Here is a 23,629-nt window from a genome sequence, read left to right as displayed (position 1 = left end):
AAACTTGCCAAAATAAACCACAGTCCATCAGAAGAACATAGTGTCATTAATGTAAATCTGGGAAAAAAGTCATACATAAATCCTATATTTGAAAAGTATCTAGAATGATAAGCCTCCCTCATCCTGATAAGAAAATAAGAGGTTTGATTATTTTATATTTCAGAAGTCAGTGATCATAATAATAATTTCATGTGTGCTGATACAATGGCTATTGGCACATACGATGATAGTGCTGAATAAATTAATTTAGCCACTGAAGCAAAGAAATACTTCGTATAGAAATCAACAGTTTTTCTGGAAAGTATGGCATGAAGTCCTTCTAGTCTAAAGAAGGAGCTATCAATGCAGTGAATCAAAAATACATGCCTTCCTAAGGATCAGCAAGGAGCAACATATGGGAAATTTTTTTTACAGGAATTCTGATAACGCTTTTGGTCAAGAATTCAGATTCCTGTCTGCTGTTAGATTTTTTTTTTTTTTTAAAGGTTAAAATCCTGCTGAGCTCTAGCTTGTGGACCAGGCTCTGGTCCCACCCTTGTTTCTGTTCTCCACTCAGCTCTATAAATGGCTAAAGGAAGAGCACTGCCAGTGTGGGAACTGAAAAGAGCCTACCACAGGGTGGTCTGCGGGACCACGCAGCTCTGGCCTGGAAGCTGTTGCAAGGATGGCTGAAGAAATAACAAGGTTGGGAAAAAGGGGGACTGTTGCACTTGGCATCACAATGATTGCAGGTTGCGGAGTGCCAATGGCCAAGTCTGGTTGGGTAGAGCAATTCAGAGGCACCTTTGCCCGGTGTCCTCTTGCTGTGCTTCTCACCTGAGAAGTACAGTACAGAGCATATGCACTGATCTTCAAGGATTTAAAAAATTGATGTGTGAAAGAATGGAAATCCAGGAAAAAAATTGTAGTTGCACACATATTGTAAAAGTGATCTAATTATTCACTTACTTTTGTATTGGTCTCAAAAGTTCTTTAATTATATACCTGTCTGTACTGGGAGGCAGAAAATACAAGCATAAGAAGCTGACGTTTGGGTCTGTAGGGTATGCTGCCTTTTAATTTTGGCTGGTGCAGTGGAACAAAGGTTAAGTATTAAGCCTAAAACACACCTTATTACAGATTGTGTAATCCAAATGTATGGAGAAAAATGACCTTCCTTCATTTTTGAAGATGAATGTTTCAAGTTTGTCTAGGTTGAAAGACAGATACAAAGTCATCTTGATAATGGTCAGTGGGATAGAAAATACATATCCTTAAAAATAATTTAAAAAAAACGTCCTGCAACCAAAACTTTTTTTTATTAAATCCATATAGTACCAATGACTGTCATGGTTTTAGCACAAAATTTCTATTTAAACCATTTATTGTAAAAGGCTCTTGAATTTTTCCATGACACAGAAAAATGGGGAAAAAACGTTTATAGTCACACATAGTCTTGTTCAATGGTAAGCAGCTCTAGTTTAAGCAGCCTAATATTAAGATTATCCAACATACTCCATTATAAACTCTATTGTCATTCTCAGCCTAACTTTGCTATTCTTTAACAATAGAGGTTGAAATTTTCTCTGCCAGATACCTGACTCAGCTTGATGTCTTGTTTTTGCTTTTTAGTTTTTTGCTTTAAAACTTCAGCAAAAGTGGTGGTTCTGCTTTTTCTCAGACCAGAGTGAGAGAGAAGTGTATATGGCTTCATCGTTAAAACAAAAATTAGGATTTTTTTTTTCTCTGAAAAAAAATTTCATGTTCCCTTATTTTAGGTACATGATATGACACTTGTTTGTTTATATTAGGAATGTGTGTTTTGTTATCTTTGAGACAGTCTGCATACTTTTAAGTGTTAAAAAAAAAAGACCGAGGAAGCAAATTGAATTGTTGGGAGACTTGGATATATTTGTCACTAGAACACTTTATAACTTGGAGCTGAACAAAAATCTGATGCAGTTTCAGATCTAGGCACCTAAATCCCATCTTCTAGGGAGAGCCTGTCATTGATCCACCCTCCTTTATCATGTTGGGAAGGAAGGAACCTGCTTGATCCAAAAGTAGCTGGGACAAGATGCGCATGTGCCAGAAAGCTAAAAGTTATGCTAAGGAGCCCAAAAAGAGGGGAGGGAAATCAAGCTTGTAGGCTGACTGGATGAAAGGGAAACTTTGGCTGGGCTGAAATGAGGGGAGGTTGGCATGGAGAATCGTCATATTGGGTGAAGACATAAGGAGACAAGGGCTGAACACAGTGCTTTGAAAAGAAATATTAGAAATGGGGAGAAATGGAAGACCTGCAAGGTGGGTTTCTGTGACAAAACAGCCTTAGGCTGGCTGAAAGGCACATGTTAAGTTCTTGTGAAATGCATTAACTATATATGTTTTTCAACTGTTCTTTAGTTACGTAGAGCTTTCATTAGTATGTGTTATACACTGAGATTAATAGTATGTTACTGACTTATGTTTATGATATTAGCTCATATGGAAGAGGTTAGGACAGAGCTTTGACTGTAATTTGGGGGGGGGGGGGTGTTGTTGTTTTGTTTTGTTATACATAATACTCTTTAGCTATGCTATCACATTTTGCTTTGGTGGTTGTTTTCCACTGGTTTCCTGACCTCAATGCAGTGTTGGTAGCACAAATGTACAGGACAGCATGGGCAAGTTGAGTCTAATTTTTTCTTTTAACTTTTGAGTATTTGCCTCTAACTCTAGCAATGCTCATTTAATGTACTTTAATTTGCAGTTTAATATACTATAATTACTAACATTTTTCTCAAAACTGCAAGCCATAAAAGCTCTCTACTGTAAAAACTGCCCTAATCCCTACTACTGTCAGATCTCATGTTCTCCTGGGGACTGAAGCTTGTTCTTTGCAGTCTTTGGTCCTGAATGTCTGTCTTTAGGCCTTGGCCCTTGAACAGACCTGCAGGAAATGTCTTTTCCCTATTGCCTGTAGCATGAATTAGTCCAATTTTTACTATGATTTGAAGTTGGGAAGGGAGAGAAGATTTGGTTCTCTAAGAATACAGTAAAACCAATCCTTTAATAAATGAGGGATCAGACAGAAATATGAGCCATCTGATCTCCAGGAAGAGGTACCTATATGGGCAATGTGGGTACCAGCAATGGCATCCACAACCAGCAATGCTGCTAGAAAAGAAGGGAGTCAAGAACTAGCCTCGTACACAGATGTTATGGCTCATTTCTCATAGAAATATCCTTTCTAGATATTGACATTTGGCTGTTAAATGTTGCCAAACATGCCCTGTAGTGACAACAGATGTTGAGCTTATTGTTCTATTGGATGAAGAAGATGAGCAAGTAATAAATTAGAGATGCTAACAAAACCAGAAACCATTCCAGAAGGTCAGATCTTACCTATTTTGAAATGATTTATTAAGATGATAATTCAAACCCAGTTTATGTATATTGAGAGTTTATTCACTTATACTTAAATAGCTTCATTGGATTTAGAGATGCTGCTATCACAGCTGAGAGCAGAATGTAGATTTTCTTTAGAATGGATTTTATTTCAAAATGCCAGAGATTATTTAAACAGGGTTATTCTGAGTATTAAATACATTTTCTGTAAAAGACTACTTTTCAAGTATTTATTTCTTCTGAAATCTCTTTTTGATATATTATCATTCTCAGAAGAGAAGAATAAATATATCCTTTTTCAGTATGCATCAGAATATAGCATCCTAGTAGCATGTGCAAACAAATAAAAAGTGTAGGAAGAACAAATCAATAATTCCAACCCCAGTATTTCACTTCTATCATTTCCAGTAAGGAAAGTAGATCTGGTTTACATTCTTTTTTCAAAATGCTAGTTCATGTATCATTTTAAGCACTTTCCAAAAGTGAGGACTAGAAATGTAAGAACTAATATAATATAACATAATAGAATATAATCTCTAACATAAATAGATGGCTTTGGTTTTTTACTTTATGTATAAACAGTAGCTACTAATGGGTGATGTAAAATACATTGCTATTAAGAGAATTTAGTTGAACAAACAAGGTAATTCAATGAGGTCAAGGAAGCTAGTCTACCTTTACATTGTTTAACTAGGCTTTTTTTGCATTGCACCACTGAAGTGTTGGTGGGAATAGTTGTTAGCAATATTCACCTCTAAACTGATACCTTTCGCAGTTTAAATGGAAGGATAAATGTAGATTAACAGAATTCATGTTCACCATCATTTCCGCTCACAATTGGTACGTCTCGGGTGTTTTAGTGAAACTTCTCTCAATCTACTACTGAGGCCAAACAGGAGGACAGTTGGGCCGACAGGGACCTCTTTCAGGTGGTTTGGAATTGTAGCAATAGTCCTACACTGCCATCTCCAGCGCTCTGGAGTCTGCTACGCTTTGCAGTATGGCAAATCGATCTACTCCAAGAACAGAGGAAGGAGAGAATGTGCCCTTTTTTCTAGTCAGCTGCAGTTTGGTCCATGCAAAGAATCACACTTCTCTTCAGTTACTAAGTTTTGTCAGTCCTCCCTATAGTGGGTTTTTACTTCAGCTTCGGAAAAGCAAGTTCATACTGTCATAAGAGAGCAGAGAAAACAGAAGATTCTCTCTACATGTCTAATATTGTAATGAAGTCCATACTCTTTGTTCTGTCCCTCGATTCATATATGTGTTTTAGGAATCAGTTTTCTTACAAGATATTTAATACAGTAAAGGCTTTCACATCTGTAGATTCCTAGCTGTCCAGATTTTCAGAGGTCCCAAAAGTTGTGCTGTCCTTCTGAAAGCACAACTTGTTTAAAAAAAGATACAAGTCTTGCATATGTAGGTGAGTTTTGCTGTCTGTTTAAAGATCAGTATTTAAAAAGCAGATACCCAAAGAACTCAGCATATAATTTCTCAAATGTGTACTGTATGCAGAAATGAAAGCTATTTTTCATAAACATGGTCCTTTCTGTCTCTTTATCTACACCACCACCTTCCTCCTCTCCAATTTCCTAGTGAGATTGTGCATTGTAACAAAACCTATGATGGCCTTCAAGCAGGTGGATATTTTAAAAAGAAATGAATAAGTACATAAAGCTATTTTCATATAAAATATTAGTATGAAAATGATAGCTCTGTTATGATTATTGCTCTTTTTGGATGAAACATCTTGGTAAGAATGCCTTTTCTGATTAATTTAAAGGAACTTTTATAATAGATAAGGGTAAAGGAGCCAATATTGGTTTGGAAGCCAAAAAGGATTATAAGTATAATAAAAAGTTGATTAGAAAGTCTGTTTCCAGAACTCTGTGCTGAAAACCCTGGAGGTATGCTGGTGATAATTATGTTTGAGAACAGCAGACACTGATTTAGGCATTCATTTTATTGATACCAAACTTTAAACTGGACATGTACTTGTGCCCTTATCTTATTAATGACTCAAGACCAAAATTTGAAGAAGTGTTATTTATTTTGCAGCTGGAGCAAGAATCCAAATGTTAATGTGCTTTGGCTAGAAGTCTCTCTAACAAGAGAAACTCTTTCCATGGTAGCTCCCTAGATGGATAGTTTTTTTCATCAGTATTTGGAAGATGCAGGAAACTATTTTCTGTTTTGATTTTCCTTCTAAAAAAGTGCATACCAGTTTGCATTTTTAGATTCTAGTGGGAAGAAACCCACATTTAAAACTAATATAAGGGATGCGGTACTTTTTGCAGCAAAAATAATAGCATTGTAATCTTCTGTAACAGAATAAAATGCAAATATACTACTTCTGCCGTTTCAGTTCTTGTTTAACATTGGGGGTGTCATCATACTTTTTTAAAGGTCCGGTCACTAAATAATGCCAAAATTTGTTTTGTAAAATAGATAATACCTGTCAGAGTTGATGATGCTTTCTTTATACTGTTTAGGCTTAAGTTGTATGGTTTAGGTATATCAATAGTATGAGCTTTATTGTCAGCTACACAAGTGCCCTTTTACCTTGTGGGTACTTGGTGAATACATCCCACACTGCTGCACCTGCATGCTTGTCAGTACCCAGGCTCACTTGCATACTTCAGTGCAAGGTACTGTTTTCAGGACCTCCTGTAGATGTCTTTTGTATTTTGAATCATTTAAATTTACCAGTTTTTTCATTACATTTGCATGCTGCCTATATGCCATACTGTAAAGTTATTGATTATAAAAAAACATTGCAAATAGATTTCCGCTAAAAATTAAAGTCTTGTTATACAGTCTCATCAGCTGAAACTGGAATAATAACCAATGACCATGTTTTTAAAGGTAGTAAAGTCCCCAGAAGATGCAGAAATATTCTTAAATATATTTGGAAAAGTGACTAAACACCTAAAAGGCAACAGTGCACTATTATCCTATTAAAAATATTACCAAAAAATAGTTTTCAGGACTTTGACCTAAAGTATTTGTCCTAACTTTTCAGGAGACTATTGAGATTTGAGTCTTACAGTGAAACCTTCTTAACTTGATAAAGTGCATGTCCTGAACTGAATACTGAAATAAGTCTCACTGTTTGTCTGTTATCACATGTTCAGTTTCCACAAGGTATCGCTGAAGTTGTCCTCTTCTACCAGTTGAACTACATTTCCCACTAAAATTAGGATTTTATTCATTCACATACGTGATTATTTTATTAATAGTGAACGTTTCTTAATTTCCTGAAAAAAAATTAATGCATTCCGTTAGGGTAACCATATAATTTGCATTGATACAAATATGGGAAAGTAAAAAATACAGTATGCTGTGGTTCAAAACTTATTCATCCAAAAATGTTTTGATCTAAGTCCAATATACTGCTGCTTAACACAAGCTCTTCTAATTGTGCAACTGATGTCTTAGGTTGTAGCTTACTCCCTTTTTAAATTATTCTTGTTTTCCAACTTTTTGAAAGACTTTCCAAATGTTACATTTCAGATTTTTTTAAAAGGCTGCCAATTTGAAGTCATTCCCTCTAGAAAAATGAGTTCTATATACATTTTCCTCTTTTAACAATGTTAGTTTAAATGTTGTAGTAAGCAAACAGGCACGTAACAGGGTTTAACACTAAAAATGTTGTCATAACATAGCTATTGTCTTCATTTTGCACATAATGATTATTTAGAGTTATAATTGAATATATCACTGTATGATGGTAGAGAACAAAACCCCAAACTTAAATTCCTTATAGCTTTTTTTGGATGTCCTTATATTATTTTTAGTTGTCCTGTTACTGATCTATAAAAAAAGTTCTTTGCTTTGCCTTCCCTTTTATAGTTGTTTGAGATCACAGTGCCTCTCTCTCATGGCCCCAAACCTGTAACCGTCAGTTTTGCCAATCACACGTCCTGCCGATGCATGTCGAAGTTGGATGTTTACAGACAAGTTCATTCTATCATAAGACGTTCCTTGCCAGCAACACAAACTCAGTAAGTATGAGACTTGTCTTTCCTTTCACATTATGAGCAAGCCTGTATAATTAGATTTAAAATATTGCTGGAAGCTTTCACAATTAAGATAGGTAAACTTACACACGTTAGTAGTAGTAGTAGTAGCAGCAGAATGCATTTTGTACAGGAGCTAATATCGTTTTATATGGAGGGAATGTTACTAAAGTTATTAGCACAGTACCTTTTTACCCAGTGGATAAACTGGGGCTGTTGTAATTACCATTGCAAGAGTTTATTCTAGCCAGGAAGCAGCTACCTATAGTTAGAGGGAAGTAAGCGTACAGATATAAGACTTTGACCAGCACTCACAGGTAGCTGGCTGTCCTGTGAGTAAGGAATCATGCTTCAACAAAGGTAAGACAGAGTAGTACTAGATCAGAATATATACAGGCCTTCTCTACTGTTAAGTACTGTCTTTAAGTTTAAAATCTATGGCTTTTTACAAGAAAATAAATTTAAAAACAAAAAAACCACAACAAATCAGAAAACCAACCAAGCTGAGTGCTGTTAGAGTCTAGAAAGGAAAGATATTTACATGTTCCTGGTGAGTGCCTGGATGCTTTTCAGAATCCCTCTGTAGTTTTTTAATTTGTACTCATGTTCTCAATTTCTTTTCAAATTGTTTTTCCTTAATATTTTTATTTATAGGTTTGAATGCTAGTGAAACTGTTGTAAAGTCAAAACTTGGAAATGTACTTTCTTGTCATAGTGGCAGATCTGCATGTGTGCATGTATTTATGTACATGCTCATTTTAACAGAAATACAGTAATGACTTTCTTATGTATTACTGAAAAGAAAAGCCTAAGAGTATAATCTCTGGTTTTAGGGTAGTAACACTTGGAATCTAATAAGAATTCAAGGCTGGATTATGCCACAATGCACAGGCACATGTTAGAAAGAAGAGAGAAATGACATGTCATAGATAGAATACAAACAGTTGATCTTTTTTTATATAAAATATATTTTCTGCACAACTTTATCCTGATAATTAAGATCTAGGTCTTTGCCTGTTCTCCCGCTTTTTTGTTTGTTTGGTTTTTTCCCCTTCTAAAAAGTAGTAGCTACCTCTACATACTTGCAGAGCTGAGGCATGTTAGTTCATGTTAACCAATGTTTCAAGAATACCTCCTGGAGTAATGGTATCTTAAGTTGTACCCTTCTCTGTTTATATAGAATGTCATCAAGATGTGCAACAGAAAATTGTCACTGTTTTAGAAGTTTAGCGATTTGGGGTGGGGGGAGCAGAGGGGTCTTCAGTATACATAGTTCAGATCCAAGTCTCTGTGATGACCTTTTTTTCCCTTGGTTTGTAGGTAGGCGCTTACAGAGCTGATAAGCATATTTTAGATGTGGTTTGGATGTATGTTGTACACATTAAATGTTTCCCCTTCTTGTGCATTATCTGTCCTGACACCGACAGGTAACAAGTTAGCATGCTGACTTTTTTTTTTTTTTTTTTTTTTTTAAAGTTGAGTTGACAATGATTTGGAAAGAGGTAGTGAAATTTTCTGCAAAGTTTTTTTGCCTCTGACTTTCTTTTTTCTAGCCTTCCTGAACTTTCCCAAAATGTTACAATAAGTCATTTTAAAATTTCAGCCATATCCCCAGTAATTTTCTGTACTAGCAACTGGAGTAGAATTTGTGAACAAGCAGTTCCAGTTCCTTTTACTGGGTGTCTCCAGCCCTGATGCTGAAATACATATCATTCTCTTCAAGTTCTGATAACTTGGGTTTTGAATCAACATTGTCTTTTAATGGGTTCATGTGCGCTTGGTGTTTTCTTCATACTGTCACCCTGGCTTCCTTCTGTAGTTAGTTTTAAACACAGCTAAAGCCAGGCTGCTCCAGGTGTGAGTTGTTGTTTTTTTTTTTTTAAAACAGAATATAATAATACATCTGTAAATTATCCGTGCTATTTCTCAAGCAGAATCAGGAGGCGGGCAAAAGGCGTATGTGCCAAGTGAAGGAGCAAGAGTGAGATCATTAGCAGAATGAAATCAGGAAACACCAGCTTGATAAAACATGAGGCGATGCAGGGTGATGTTAAACTACAGCAGTCTTTACAAGCAAAGAGTCGTTTAATGTGGTGAAGGGGAGTGGTGCACTTGAATGATGATCCCAGAAGAATGTCCCAGCACCTGCATTTTTGAATGCATGAGTAATGGTGCTCAGGGGAATTAAAAGTGCTTAAAATGTGTAATGTATGTGCTGTCTTAACAGATGAGGATTTTAGAAATACTACAGAAACAATGAATAAATGACACAGCCTGGATGCATGAAGTTAGGCATGACTTGTTAAAAGTTGTAATGTCACCTGTGGTGATAAAGAAATTGAAAGCAAGGAAGATCAAATAATACACAAATATTTTATCTGTGGTGTACCTACTAGTTAAGTCCAGTCATCCTTTAAAAGGAGACCAACTGCTGTTAGAACTTTTTGCTTTCTTTGCTTACCACTACCTTGGCTGCAAAACTCTAGCAGGTAAAGAGCATTAAACTGTTAAATTTTTTATTGTCTTTTATTTCTAAAGTGAAGAGGCATCACTGCTGAAGTCCAAATCTTTAGATTCGAGAAAGCTGTCCAGGATCTGAGTGGCTGATGAGAAAGAGTCAGTTAATGTCACATAATTTTCACATAAAGGGGAAAGGAATCTGATAATTTTGTTTTAGAAATTAGTTTGGTCTACAGCATTCATTCAGAAAGTATTATCAGCTGTCTTTTGATGTCTATATGTGTGAAAACGTTTTTGTACTGCAAAAAACAATGTAGAAAATTATTCCTGTTACCACCTACGAGGTATTTGGTATGCAACTATTTTTTTATACTTGTCTATTTTCTATATGAGGCGTACATTCAAGGGTTAGATCTGTTTCCAAACTACATTAGGAAAGTAAAAATATCGGTTTCTAGAAGTTAGAACTAAAACTTGAAATGTGAGAAGGTATCTTGAACCAACGGGGAGAAACTTAATTAAAAACAGATTTGATAAGAGTTAAAAATAAGATTATGAATGAGCTGAATCTCTTTGAAAGGTTTTTTGTTATGGAGGGAAACAAAAGCAGTTAGCACCTAAAATCAATTTTTTTTTTCTTGAGTTCTTACAGTAGTAAATCAGCAGTATATTTCATTCCACAGGTGTCATGTGGCAAACAAGACCTGTCCAAAAAATCATATCTGGAATAATCATAAGAGTTAAAAATAAGATTATGAATGAGCTGAATCTCTTTGAAAGGTTTTTTGTTATGGAGGGAAACAAAAGCAGTTAGCACCTAAAATCAATTTTTTTTTTCTTGAGTTCTTACAGTAGTAAATCAGCAGTATATTTCATTCCACAGGTGTCATGTGGCAAACAAGACCTGTCCAAAAAATCATATCTGGAATAATCAGATTTGCAGATGTTTGGCACAGCATGATTTTGGTTTCTCTTCTCACCTTGGAGATTCTGGTAAGAATTTTGCTTAAACAATTAAATGTAGTTCCATGTTTTGATTTATCTAAAGGAGAAATTAAAAATATGAAAAGCAAATAGTTGAATCTCTTTCTTTATTGATACTATTACTGCTTGTTGCCTGTCTTTTGACATACGTTTGTTCTTAAAACACCTTAAAATGTACGAATTCGATACCGTTTCTTCCCTTAAAAATATGGGATGGGTAGAGACAAAATTCTGATAATTATGCAACTTCTCTGCTGTATTTCTAGACACATCTGAAGGATTCCATATTTGTGGACCAAACAAGGAGTTGGATGAAGAAACCTGTCAATGTGTCTGCAAAGGAGGCATGCGGCCCTCAAGCTGTGGACCTCACAAAGAATTAGACAGATCATCATGTCAGTGCATGTGCAAAAACAAACTTCTCCCCACTTCCTGTGGGCCCAACAAGGAATTTGATGAAGATAAGTGCCAGTGTGTATGTAAAAAGACCTGTCCTAAACATCAGCCACTAAACCCTGCAAAATGCATCTGTGAATGTATAGAATCTCCCAATAAATGCTTCTTAAAAGGAAAAAGGTTCCATCACCAGACATGCAGGTAAAAGCTCATTCTTGTTGGACTGCTTTGTAACGTTAAGTAAACAGTAAGCCTCTCTTCAATTCAGTTTTATCTTCTATGATTTTTATCATCTCTAAGAGGAAACTACTAGGCAGAAAGAGTATTTTAAAGCATATTTAGTTTCTTTTACTCTTACTACTACTTCATGTGATTTCTTTTTTTCTCTTTTGATGAAAATGAGGTGTAAGTTCAAGCTCCTCGGTTTTTTATGCTACTCAAAATTCCACTCTGTTTTTCCCAAGAACCAAATATTGCAATTCAAATAACTCAAATATTTATAATTAGATTTCACGAATTAGTTCTGGAGGATACCATCATTCATTTTCACTTCCTAAATTTTTGCATATTCTTCATTTCACTCAACTGATACTAAAGATTTATGAGTGCATAAAACGTCTTATAGCTCTGGGTGGTTTCTGTGAAAAGTAGACATATATCACTATAAAACAGACCACCCACATTCATCATTTAAAATGGGATTTGGTTAGGAAGAAAACTCTGCAATTTCTTTATATATCTCAGGAGCTTTTCCTTCCATGACTTCTACACCCATAGTGGTAGCAGTCTAGTCATAAAAATGCGAATGACTTCAGGTTCTGAGAAACAAACAATATTATTTCTGCTTTGTATATTTTGTGAGGAAAGTTTTCCTGTAAAGTGAATTTGTTAAAACAGAAAGAATCCCATTTGGAACAGAAAGATCACTTATTTATTAATATATGGCAATTATTTCTATTATATTAATGACAAATAACAGTTCCAGAAACGTTCCGGCACTGGAAATGGAAAATAGAAAATTGGTAATTCATTGCTTATCAAAAAGTAAACCTTAAGTATATTTTAATATGACATGTAATTAGTTGGCATAAATATATTGCCAGATATATATACACACACATTAGTTCATCTTGAATAAAGAACAAATGTCTAATATTAAGAATGAGACCTGTGTTCAAGTTATTAATAATAACTGGCATTACCTGTTTTCCTATGTTTGGCCTTTTGAGTGGAATAGAAGAGTTGTTATAAACATAAAAAAAATAATTTCTTCTCTATTGTTCAGTTTTTATTTCAATTTTATGTTTGCAGGGGAAAAAAACCCAACTTTACTACATGAGCTTTAGCACATTACAAAGCCTTAGCACTGCACACTCAAGTGTGCAGTTCCAGCAGTGCTACACATATAAACTCTGTGTGTTTTAAAAGAACATTCACAACTGGAAAAGTCAGGCATTTAAAAAGCAAAGAAATGGCATCAGATATCTATTATGGCACCTCTATTAATGAAATGACTTAGTATTTGAAGGAGGAAATTGAGCTCAGCTGTTCTCTGTGTTGTTGTGGTTGAATGCGATAAAGAGTTTGAATCCCTTTCTCACTTCCAAGGACAATGTGATATAGGATGCTTTTAGCTGTTTCTCTTTTCTAAGCAGTTCATCTTTGTGTGGAGAAAGAGAGGAAGATTTTTATATGGTGTTACTCTATAGCTCTACAACCAATAGCCCTGTAGATAGTAGATAGTCAAGGAAAATAGAAGATGCAATCTCTCCTCCTTCTTAAGAAAGCACTTAGCATAGGTTTCTCACATTTTTGGTGTGCCCACAAGCTTTCTGTAAAAGGAATATAAACCCTGCAACATCCTGTTTGTCGTTTGAAAGAGAGATCCCTTGCTGTTATGAGACCACGTAAATAGAGATACCACTCTATAGCTTTGTGCAAGATGCCTGAGACCTAGACATGAGCAGACCCCTGTAGCTGTGTCCTAGACAGCTCCCCATGCAGGCAGACAGTCCTCATAGGTTTTGGTTTTGAAGCACCTGCATTTTTATGCACTGTACCTAAAATGCTTCTGCCTCTAACGTTAGACCCTGCTCCAGAGGACAGGAATAAAAAGTCATTTAGAAAGAACAGGACAGGAAGAAAAAAGAAAAGAAAAAAAAAAAACAACAAACACCATAATGCATACTGGCTTTTAAGGTGATTATGCTGTTACCACCACTAAAAGTAGCATTCCTACTTCAGTTTCATCTGTGCAGATGTTAGACTTTCCAAAATCTCAAACCTGAGCATTTGGTAGGAAAAATCACAATTACTGACCATAAAGAGAAGGTTGCCACTGTCTCACCTGCACTATACATATTGGCTGCACATCTGTCTTAGCTCCAGCATGCTCAGATTGTCCTCATCAAAACAGACATCTGTCACATGAAAGCACTCCGTAAACAACATTCAGCCTAAATCTTTTGAAAGACCTGGTCTATTGTTCAGCAGTTTCCTAAGGAAACCACATTTATATAGTAACAATGACTCTACTACTATTCACCCTGTGCTATCACCTCAAAAATTTATTTTGGTCAGTTTTGGTAGGGCCAGATAAGTAGGCACCTCAGCTGCAAAGCATTTTAGAGGAGGAGAGGGGCTTTCTTGCTCTGTTGAAATGTCCCAAATAAGGATAAGACTGCAGTAACCTGACCTTGACTGCTGCTAGACACAAACTCACATGAGAGAGATGCTTTATAGTGCTGTCGACTGTAAGTGAAGTTGAAGTTCACAGTTCACTAGGAGGCACGAATCCTAAACAAAGTGAACTCCTCATATTTAATGATTACGTGACTGCTTTTCATTTTGTGCAATGTGTCATAGGTGGGTGGAAGAGTTTGGCCTTTGTCTCCCCCCCCCCCCACCTCTTTCCAACCTTATCTTTCTCTTATTTCATTCTATGGTCATTCAGTACATGAAATAGTCTAACTTTCATGGCAGAGACCGGCAAAAAGGCAAGTGAGTTCAGTATTTCATCCATTGCATCTCTGTGGAGTACCTTTTTCCCAGAACAAACCTACTGCTGGTTGCCCATTTGCTCAGAGTATTAGATCCTTTGGCAAACATGCAAGACAGCTTTCTTTCTCAAGTGACACTGTGATTTTTGTTGCTTTTTACCATTGTTTCCAAACTTTACTGGGCAAAAGATCAGTAGGGCTTTGAGAGATTCCCATGAGCTGTTACACTGATCTCAAATATATTAAGTGGCATAAAATAATGTTACTCCCTTAACTACAGAGGCCACACTGGTGAAATAATCTATGATTAATGACATTGAAAACACTGAACAAGATGTGACTAGTTAATAAATGTCATGTTTGCAGTCTTCCTCATTCCTTATTGTTTTCCTCATAACCAGGTTCATTGGTTTAACTAGCTGGCTTGAATTAATATAACTGTAATCCAGACCTCATATCATAAACAAATTATTGCAAAGTAGTAACTTGGTATCCAAAACAAGCATGCAACATATTAACTTATCTGCAACAATAATAAGAGTAGCCACAAGCCTGAAACAAGAATTGCTTAGGGAAGAGGATAGTGACATTGCCTTAATATAGTGTACTGTAGTGTCTTTCAACTGAAGTAAGTATGAATTACAGTAATAGATCATAATATCAGTGTCTCACAAACAGGCACACATTATTTAAATACAAGTTTTAAGTATAAGTGTGTTGAAATTCGAAACATATATTTTGTCTTTTGACTCATTGCCAGCATCTGAAAAAAAAACCCAGACTTGTACTTTGTCTCCATTATATACCAGAAAGTATTTAGCATTGTTATTGTAAGGTTATTTTAGGTCAAGTTCTTGTTTTAACAGAAAAAATAAAATAGGAAAAGGAAGAGTTCAGGGACAACTACAGATATTATCATTGTATAAGTTCTATTTTTCAGTCAAGGAATCTGTGAAGAAAAATTCTGCTGCTGCTTAGGTAGATGTGACGTGTTGTTTACCGCTCTATTTCTGTTAAACTTATTTTAATCAAATAGGGACTATTTCTGTTCTTTTTCCTTTAAGATTTACCATAAACATGCAGGCTCTGATCTTACTTCAGAATGCACGTAGATGCAATATGAAGTGTAGATCTATCCCCACTGGCTTCAGAGAGCGGCTATAGGAGTTTGCAACCTGAAAGGAAGTATGTTCTCATCTTCAAGATCAGAGTCACAGTGTAACATACGTAGACAAATCTCTCTCAGGCTTATTGCGTTAGTGAAAAAGGTGAGAACCAGTCCTGGGTAAGAAGCTGGTAGATTTGATTATCACCTGATTCTGGATTGCCACCTCAAACTGGCAGTATGCAGTAGATCATAACAAGTCAATTTGAGTACAGAAAAATATTACTGTATTTTCAAAATTAAATTTAAAAAAGTACTGCTCAAGATTAGAATGCGACTACAGCCAGGCAATATGTTAAAATATTCATGAGTAGCTGTTGCAATAGAATGATTTCTCTTCAATAGCATTCATTATTCTTTCATTGTCTTTTGTGAAAAATAGTCCAATTAAAAGTAGATGCAAGAACAGAAACAGAAGTTAAAAGATACGTATTTGTAGGAATTAAATATCCCATCGAGAAATGGCAATCTAAATGCACCCAGATTTCTACTCCAGGTTAATATAAATGATCATGTTATATTAATGCCCACTTTTTTTCATTTCTTTAGTTGTTACAGACCGCCGTGTACAGTCCGAACGAAACGCTGTGATGCTGGACTTTATTTTAGTGAAGAAGTGTGCCGCTGTGTACCCACATATTGGAAAAGACCACTTATGAATTAGTGAAGAAGCACTACTTGCTATTTTGGTGTACATTTTTCCATTAGAACAAAAGAACAACAGAAACTTTGCTAAAATTTGGAATTAAGTGTTCACCAGAGACCCTGTGGGGCTTTCAGAGACAGACGCATTGTGCTTTTCTCAAGATGCGGAAAGCAAATGTAGGAAATAACTGGGGTTCATGTTTTGTAAAGAACTCAATAAGGACTTATTTTCTGCCAATGACCAAACAGCCTAGTTTCTCCTTCTTGTGATTTTTTTTTTTTTAAAGAGATAATGACTATATAATTTATTTCCACTAAAACCATTGTGCAGCATTTCTGTTTATAGCAGTAACAATTGTTAAAGCTCACTGTGATCAATATTTTTATATCATGCAAAGTATGTTTAAAATAAAATGGAAATTGTATTATATAATGGTGAGAATGTTTAATCATCTGTAAAGAAAGGATGTTTAAAATAAAATGGAAATTGTATTATATAATGGTGAGAATGTTTAATCATCTGCCTAAAGAAAGGAACTACGATTCAGCTTTATTATCAGAGTTCTTAAAAGGGGGAAAGGCGATTAAGAGAAAGCACTTTTATGAAAGGAAGACTACAGACATTTTCGAATACCTGTTGTATATGACATTTGAAATAGAAAAAGTTGTACTTAGTGTTTCATGACACAGTGATATTTCTGTCTCTAGAACGAAACTAGCAAAGCAAGTACAATTAATAACTAATGAAAACATTGGAGATCCTGTACATTGCCCAAGGATAAGGACTACATTTAAAGGACAGCAGCAACTACTCACATTCCAATATATTCACCTTTCTTCTAGCATTCCTAAAGAATAATATAAAATAATGTCTATTGAAGGTTATTAGTAGGAAAGTAGAAATGCCAACTATGCTTTTTACTTAGTATTACAGGCTATATTGTAAAATTTACAACTACATAATTCAGAATGCTTTGATGCACTTTTACTCTTTCATATAGTCAATCAGATATCTTGGTCAAAAATGTGTATGTGTGCAAAAATACTTTGAAGGAAAATAATACATTTTACATTCCAATGGGGACATGAAAGGACTTCCACCAGTCCGGTATGGATTGACATCATCTCTACATAAAAAATGGTCAGGACTTCTCTTTATTAAAGAGAATGAGAAATCAAACACCTACAACTCTGAAAAGAGGTAAGATTTTTAACTTGCATGGGAAGAGCAATGTGCATAGAACAATCTATTCAAAATTAAAATGTTTCAGAAGTTGGAAGGAAGTTGTTAAATTATGGAAACTTTATTGGGTGCAGAAGTGGAACAAGCAAAGTGGGGGAAGGACAAACCAAATCTGAAACCAGGCATAGATGCTAAGTAAGCCAGTGTCTAACAGATAAAATCTGTACTCGTGGTTAAAAAGGAGGAGGGCACAAGTGGAGACAGAGCAAAACTGCATTCTATGTAGATTATAAAAAGTGCATGTTACAATACCAGGCAAATAAAAAAATTACTAAACTGAGCAATGCTCACTTTACATATCTAAACTATCTGAAAGGAGCTCATGAAAACGGAGCTAATAAAAGCATTCTGGCTAAGCAGATATTTGGATTTCTACCGAGCGTGCTACACTCCAAAATCATAAAACCCATCAGGGTAGGGAAGGGAAGGCAGGGAGTTTGAAAATGAGAGCACTGGACAAGAAGCTCCAAATTTATTACAAACATCAGCATTCAATAAGAATGACTTTCTCAAATGCATTTTTTTCAATTTCTTAACTTTCCACATACTGAGTCTTTTGGACATAAATTATGTAAATCACTAAGTAAAACTAAGATTTAAAGAAAGCAAAGACCTGACTTCTAAAAGTTACCACAGATTAGTTTTATGTCTGAGCAAAGTGACTGGTCAACTGTTCTCAAAGGTATGCAGATGAGTAGAATAATGTATGCAAGCAGTTAATAACATTTTCTGGTAATCAGGCTCTCCAATTCTGCTTTACATGAAAATAGTGTTTTTTTAAAAATTCATTATACACAAGGACACAATAAATATCACAATTATTATCACTAGTACAGGCTACAGATTTCCCATTCTAAGTGATAAAATGTGATTCTGTTATTCTCAGTACTGTCACAAAATCATCTATATTTAAGCAAGTGTTTATCTGTAGAGAACTGTAGAGTGGTGGTATAATCTGCATAGCAGGTCTTCCTTGCTGCTATTATATAAAGTAGCTGATAGATTTGCACCATTTTCAGTTTTGAAGTGTCATTTGCTTATAATCTCCTTGCAATTTTCATCTTCATTTCAAATCTTAATTTAGCATTTTTAAAATAGTCTCTTTAAAAAGAGACTATACATCTTAAAAGAAGATCTAAAAATATAGGTGATAATTCTATATACAAGTTATTCTGCACTAACTGAATAAAAAGCTTGTATTGTTATTTGTCTAAACCCCCCGTACCTTCTACAAAAAATGGGGGGGGGGGAAGAGAAAGAAAGCACGTGTGTAACGCTGCAGTAAATCACATTTAATAGTAAACAGACTTATGCTTGCATTTCATCAGGAGTTTACAACAGTTTCTGTACTCTTTCAATATCGTACTATATGGAGACCATAAATTAGGCAGAGCAACCCCTCTCTACCTGTATTAACAGAAGGATATACTATTTACAGCATGAGTGTTGTCAGTCTGCTGGCATGTTTGTTTAATCCATGTTGAACACGTTGATAGTAAATCAATTCTCCTAGTTCTATTTGAAAGACCAGCATGAAATCTCTCATATGTACCATATCATCTTGAAAGGCTTAGTGTTAGGATTGCTTTCAATATGCTCATTTTCAGTCTTCAGATCTCAGTGACAACTCCAGATGCCCTTGAATTTTAACATCTCTCTCTCTCTCTCTCTCTGTTTTTCTGGAAGTATAACTAGCTATCACATCTATGCCAAAAGCTAGGAATGGAATAATTTATGCAGCCAGTAAGCTCATCAACAGATTACCCTGAGGGATAGAATATATTCTTTAAATATCATTTAATTTATTAAGTATTATTTAATTTTGCATTATTTGGAGATACAAAAGGTTGCCCTCAAGTAGAAAAGTTTAAATGTGATCAACTCAGAATTTTCAGAACTTTTGTAATTTAGTCAATGTTATATAGTAATAATTTTTAATATTATAGGTTTTTTAATTTATTGAAAAAATGAAAATAATAGTTGATTATTTAATTGCTTCCTTTTGTTCTCTTTCTCTTTTCCTTTCCCCTCTCAGATAAAACTTCTGGGAAAGAACACAAGACAACCTTCTCATTGAGTGATGAAATACTAAGATCGAATGGACCAGGTATTTATTTTTTTTTAATGTAATAAATATGAAAGACTAATAAGGACTAATAAAATTAGGCCAGTTTAATGCAGGTTTAAGACTCCAGATTACACTAGAGTTCTTAAAAGCTCTGGATAGATCAAAACTTTTTTATAGAATAACTTATCTGGACTCATTTTATCGAGATTTTCATGTCCAAATATTGTAATGGAATCTGAACAGTAGCCAGCATTAGGAGGTCACCAATTGTACAATAGCACAGTTTCTAAAATTTCAGTAATTTATCATTGTAAAAATGTATATTTTATCTATAGTCTGAAGTTATGAATCAGTCTTCATCTTAAGAATGTATTGAATTACAAAACATAGCACATTCCAGAAAAAAAAATAAAAACCTTAAAACACAATGCTTTGCTTTTTTGTATAAGCATTGCTACTTGTTGGCAAACCGCTGTGGAAATCTCTGAAAATTGTATATTACCATTTATTCCCTTTTGTTCTCAGCAAAACATTGTCATGAAAATAACATCTTGTAGATGTTATTGTATATGTATATCTTGTAGATATTTTTCCTGAGTAAGGGTACTGTATCCGGTCCTAACAGACACTGACCTTTCAACTGAGTTTCAGCAAACTCTTTATCCATTTTCTACATTTATAATCAGCCATATGTGGTCACTGAACTCTTCCCCTTTGCCCCCTTTCTCATCTTAAATTACTTCTCTTAGATTTCTGGACCATATCTCAGTCTCCCCATAAGAATATCTGTATTTCCCTTTCAGCCTTTCTCACGTATCACTGTTAACTCTAACCCTTCCATTTCCCTTTCATATCCAATCTCTCACTAAAAATGGCACTGCCTTCCTCTCTATTACAAGTAAGACCTCTTTCCTCTCTCTACTTTAAATAATCATGCCACCATGGGGATTAATCTGTTTTTAGTTGTCTAGTGATACTCTTAACTATAGATATGTGAAAGAACAACTGTTAAAAAGAAGTCTGAAACTTCACATTCCAAGTGTGCAAATCCCATCTGCCCAAGCAAATAATAATAATAAAAATGAGTTCAGTTGAGAGCCACCCAAAGCAAACTTGCAAATAAAAATAACAGATGCAGAAATCACCCTAGCAAATTACACTTGAAACATAAAAGACAATTTATTATATCACCCTCTCTGTAAAAAACACAAGCTTTAATTCTGCTGGAAGCTGGATGCTCTCTCTGTAGTCTAACATTGCACTCATGCAGTCCAGTGCAGCATTTTGGAACTAAATTCAGCCTTGTAATTGAGTTGATGTTCATGTCTCATTCACACTCTATGGAAAAAATCCAGGGCTCAAGGGCAGGTAAGGAGACTTTTCAAACATATCGCAAAAAACCTGAGGTCTGTGCTCTTCCTTAGAGCAGACGTACCCACCTCTGTGGTTTACACCACTGTGAAGACAGATGAAATGTGGTCACAGGATCCTTCCCAGAAGGATAATGCCGTCTTTAAGGATAGATAGTATTTGTAAGCTCAGGTTGTCTTCATAAGATGAATGTGCTTTTCACCAGCCTGCATCTTGTCCAGTAATTTGGATGCAGAGAGCTACTGAGTCACAGAACACTTCAGGCTCAACTTAGTCCGTGGGTTAACATCAAGGTAGATACTATGTTGGATTCAGTTGCTCCAATCGGTTTTTAATAAACCATTTAAGAGATACTTATTTTAAAATACAGCAAATAACCTGTTACTGAAGCACTAAAATACCTTGGATTTGTATTTCTTTCAGAAAAAAAAATTAAAAATCTAAACATATGAGCAGACATGCTGCCTGGAAGCTTCTCTGAAATTAAACTCAAGTAAAATTAAGGTAAGCTTAAAAAAGCAAACACTGAAATATTTTTCTGAGGCTAAATCAGTTACATCCATTAGAGGAAGATGTAGTACTAACATTTACTTTCATTTCCAAACTATGAAAAAAATACAAATATATGCTTTGTGTAGAGATTAAACATTTATCAAAGGTAATTTCCAAAAATAAGGGAGTGAGTTTTCAAATACATACTAAGTACATATTAGTGTCATCTGTGGGGTAACTATAAAACTGTCTGACAGCACTTTCATATATTTATTTGCAAGAACAGACAGTGCAGTGATGAGATGTTTTAATATTGCTGCAACTATATATATATAAAAAAATCAGTATTTTATTCTTTTGTAAGATTAATAGTAATAGGTTACGCTTTAGAGAATCAAAGTGTTAAAAGTTCATCTATTCATTCAGTACATTACTGCATTAGATTTATACTGTATTGTTTATAAACATTCAGATTTTACAACTCGTTACAATCACAAGTCTTTAGCTATTGAAGTTCTACCAGTTAACATTTCCCTTTACTTTATTAGTTACTTGTCATTGTTCTTTAAAACATACAGGAAGTATATCTTATATTCTTTAACTGTAGTTTATTTTGAAAAATACTTCCGAAATAACTATTTTTATTTCAGTAACTCTAACAATGATATGACAAAAAGCCCATAAATAACCAGCAGGTTAATAAAACCTCCCCTTTCACAACCCGCAGTCCCAGTTCAGTTATTCACCAGCCAGGGTCCTGCAGAAACCGTGTACGTGGGTTCCTAAACCAACATACTCTCTCTGAGTGGTTTCAAGTTGGGCAAGTGGCTGCAGCCACCAGTGCTGCCAAGATCCTGGCTGCTTCTGTGACTTACACATAGGGCAGCTTCTTAGACCTGCTTTTAGCTTAGTCTGCAGATCATCTGTATTAGGGGGCCTCTCAAACTTCCAGGAAGAAATATCAATACTTGGGAAAGCAAAAATAAATAATTCTCTTGGCCTCCGAGAAGAACATCAAGAAGAGGTTAGCTAGAGGCAAGTCAAAACCATTACCATCTGCAGGAGACAGCTTGTTGCTGACATCACTGATTCTTTCTTCCGATTTAAATGGTATTATTCATTTTAATGGCATCACTGTTAGACTGCGATCAGTCTTTAGAGTAGCAAGGCCTGGTAAATGTCACCAAGCACTCCTGTTCTTTACAGGTTGTTCTAACATCATTGATTGCTCAAGGAGGGAAGAACTCAATGTACTCATGAATATAGTATCATTCTACCTGAAAACTCTTTACATTTACCAAATAGGTAACTATAGCTGTTAGAACACTGTAGCTTGAGAAGACATCATCCATAACTTTTGATACTGTTTTTATGCAAAATGAAGTGACAGATATCTACTAGAATTCTTGTTAGCTTTTCAAGAGAGTAAGCAACACTGCAAAGCTCAAAGCAAGCCTCATGGAAAAGGACTGAAAAAAATAAGAGAAAATTAAACATCCCACCATTAATGAAGTGTTAATCAAGATTAAGTGCATTTGAAACAACCCCCACTGACAGCAAAACTTTTTTATATAAGGTTCAGGAAGTTTTAAAACAGATAGTTTAGAGCAAGTTGTGGTCTCTTAACTATATTGTTCCTGCTGTGGGAGTTTGCAACATAGTGAAATGCCATAGCAAAAACTAATTAAGCCTTACGAATACTCATGAGTCAGCACTTAAAATTTCCTTATTTATCACTGAATAATCTGTAAAGAGGAAAACCAAAGGACACATAAAGGCAAAATATATAAGGGATTAGATCCACAATTGACTTTATAATCACTGTGAGCAGTACCTAAATCCTAAACTTAGACCCTAAAAATCCTCATTCATTTGCCCCCAGTTCATAGGAGGCAAATTTCCAAAGCAAGTTTCCCTAACCTGAAGATGCATTTCTGCAAATGCCTATAGTGCAGAATAACTGTATGCCTAAACTCCATCAAGATACATAAACTGATGACGTTTCTATTTACCCTGTGAAGTAAAATCCAGTAGATATTCAGAACGTACTAACAACATCTTTATGCCCAAAACATATGGCGAAGGTTCTCTTACTCCCTTCTGTTTGAGTTGTTATACTTTGCATGAAATAAGTAAATAAGTTTTGGGTCAGAAATGGAGAATATAATATTCTAAACTACTGTTGTTGATTTTAAAATGGAAGACCTGGATTCCAGTACTATTTAATTGACTATCATGTTCTTGTAACACGCCAGCAGATGTTAGAGAAGGGACTAAACTGTCCTGGATGTTATCACTTGCTGTTACTTTGTAGTTCTGGAGACTTGACAAGTATGGGAATAAATCCTCTTCATCTAGTTCATGTGACTAATTCCCATTTCTCACTTTTGCCATGCTTCTCTTATCTAGGATACGATGTGT

General features: G+C 35.1%; 1 protein-coding gene across 1 annotated transcript in view; it reads left to right on the top strand.

The window, feature by feature from the left end:
• VEGFC (vascular endothelial growth factor C) overlaps positions 1 to 16,053 on the top strand; it is a 183,657-nt gene extending 167,604 nt beyond the window's left edge. Inside the window, 4 exon segments of the mRNA XM_009272351.2 lie at positions 7,219 to 7,370; positions 10,729 to 10,838; positions 11,096 to 11,426; positions 15,939 to 16,053. Of these exon segments, the coding sequence (XP_009270626.2) occupies positions 7,219 to 7,370; positions 10,729 to 10,838; positions 11,096 to 11,426; positions 15,939 to 16,053 (708 nt within the window).
• Positions 16,054 to 23,629: the final 7,576 nt, after the last annotated feature.

Source organism: Aptenodytes forsteri, unplaced genomic scaffold (genome assembly GCF_000699145.1).
Source record: "Aptenodytes forsteri isolate BGI_AS27 unplaced genomic scaffold, ASM69914v1 Scaffold13, whole genome shotgun sequence".
Classification (NCBI taxonomy): Eukaryota; Metazoa; Chordata; class Aves; order Sphenisciformes; family Spheniscidae; genus Aptenodytes; species Aptenodytes forsteri.
The sequence above is the reverse complement of the archived record's forward strand: the minus strand, read 5'-3'. Positions and strand labels throughout refer to the sequence as shown.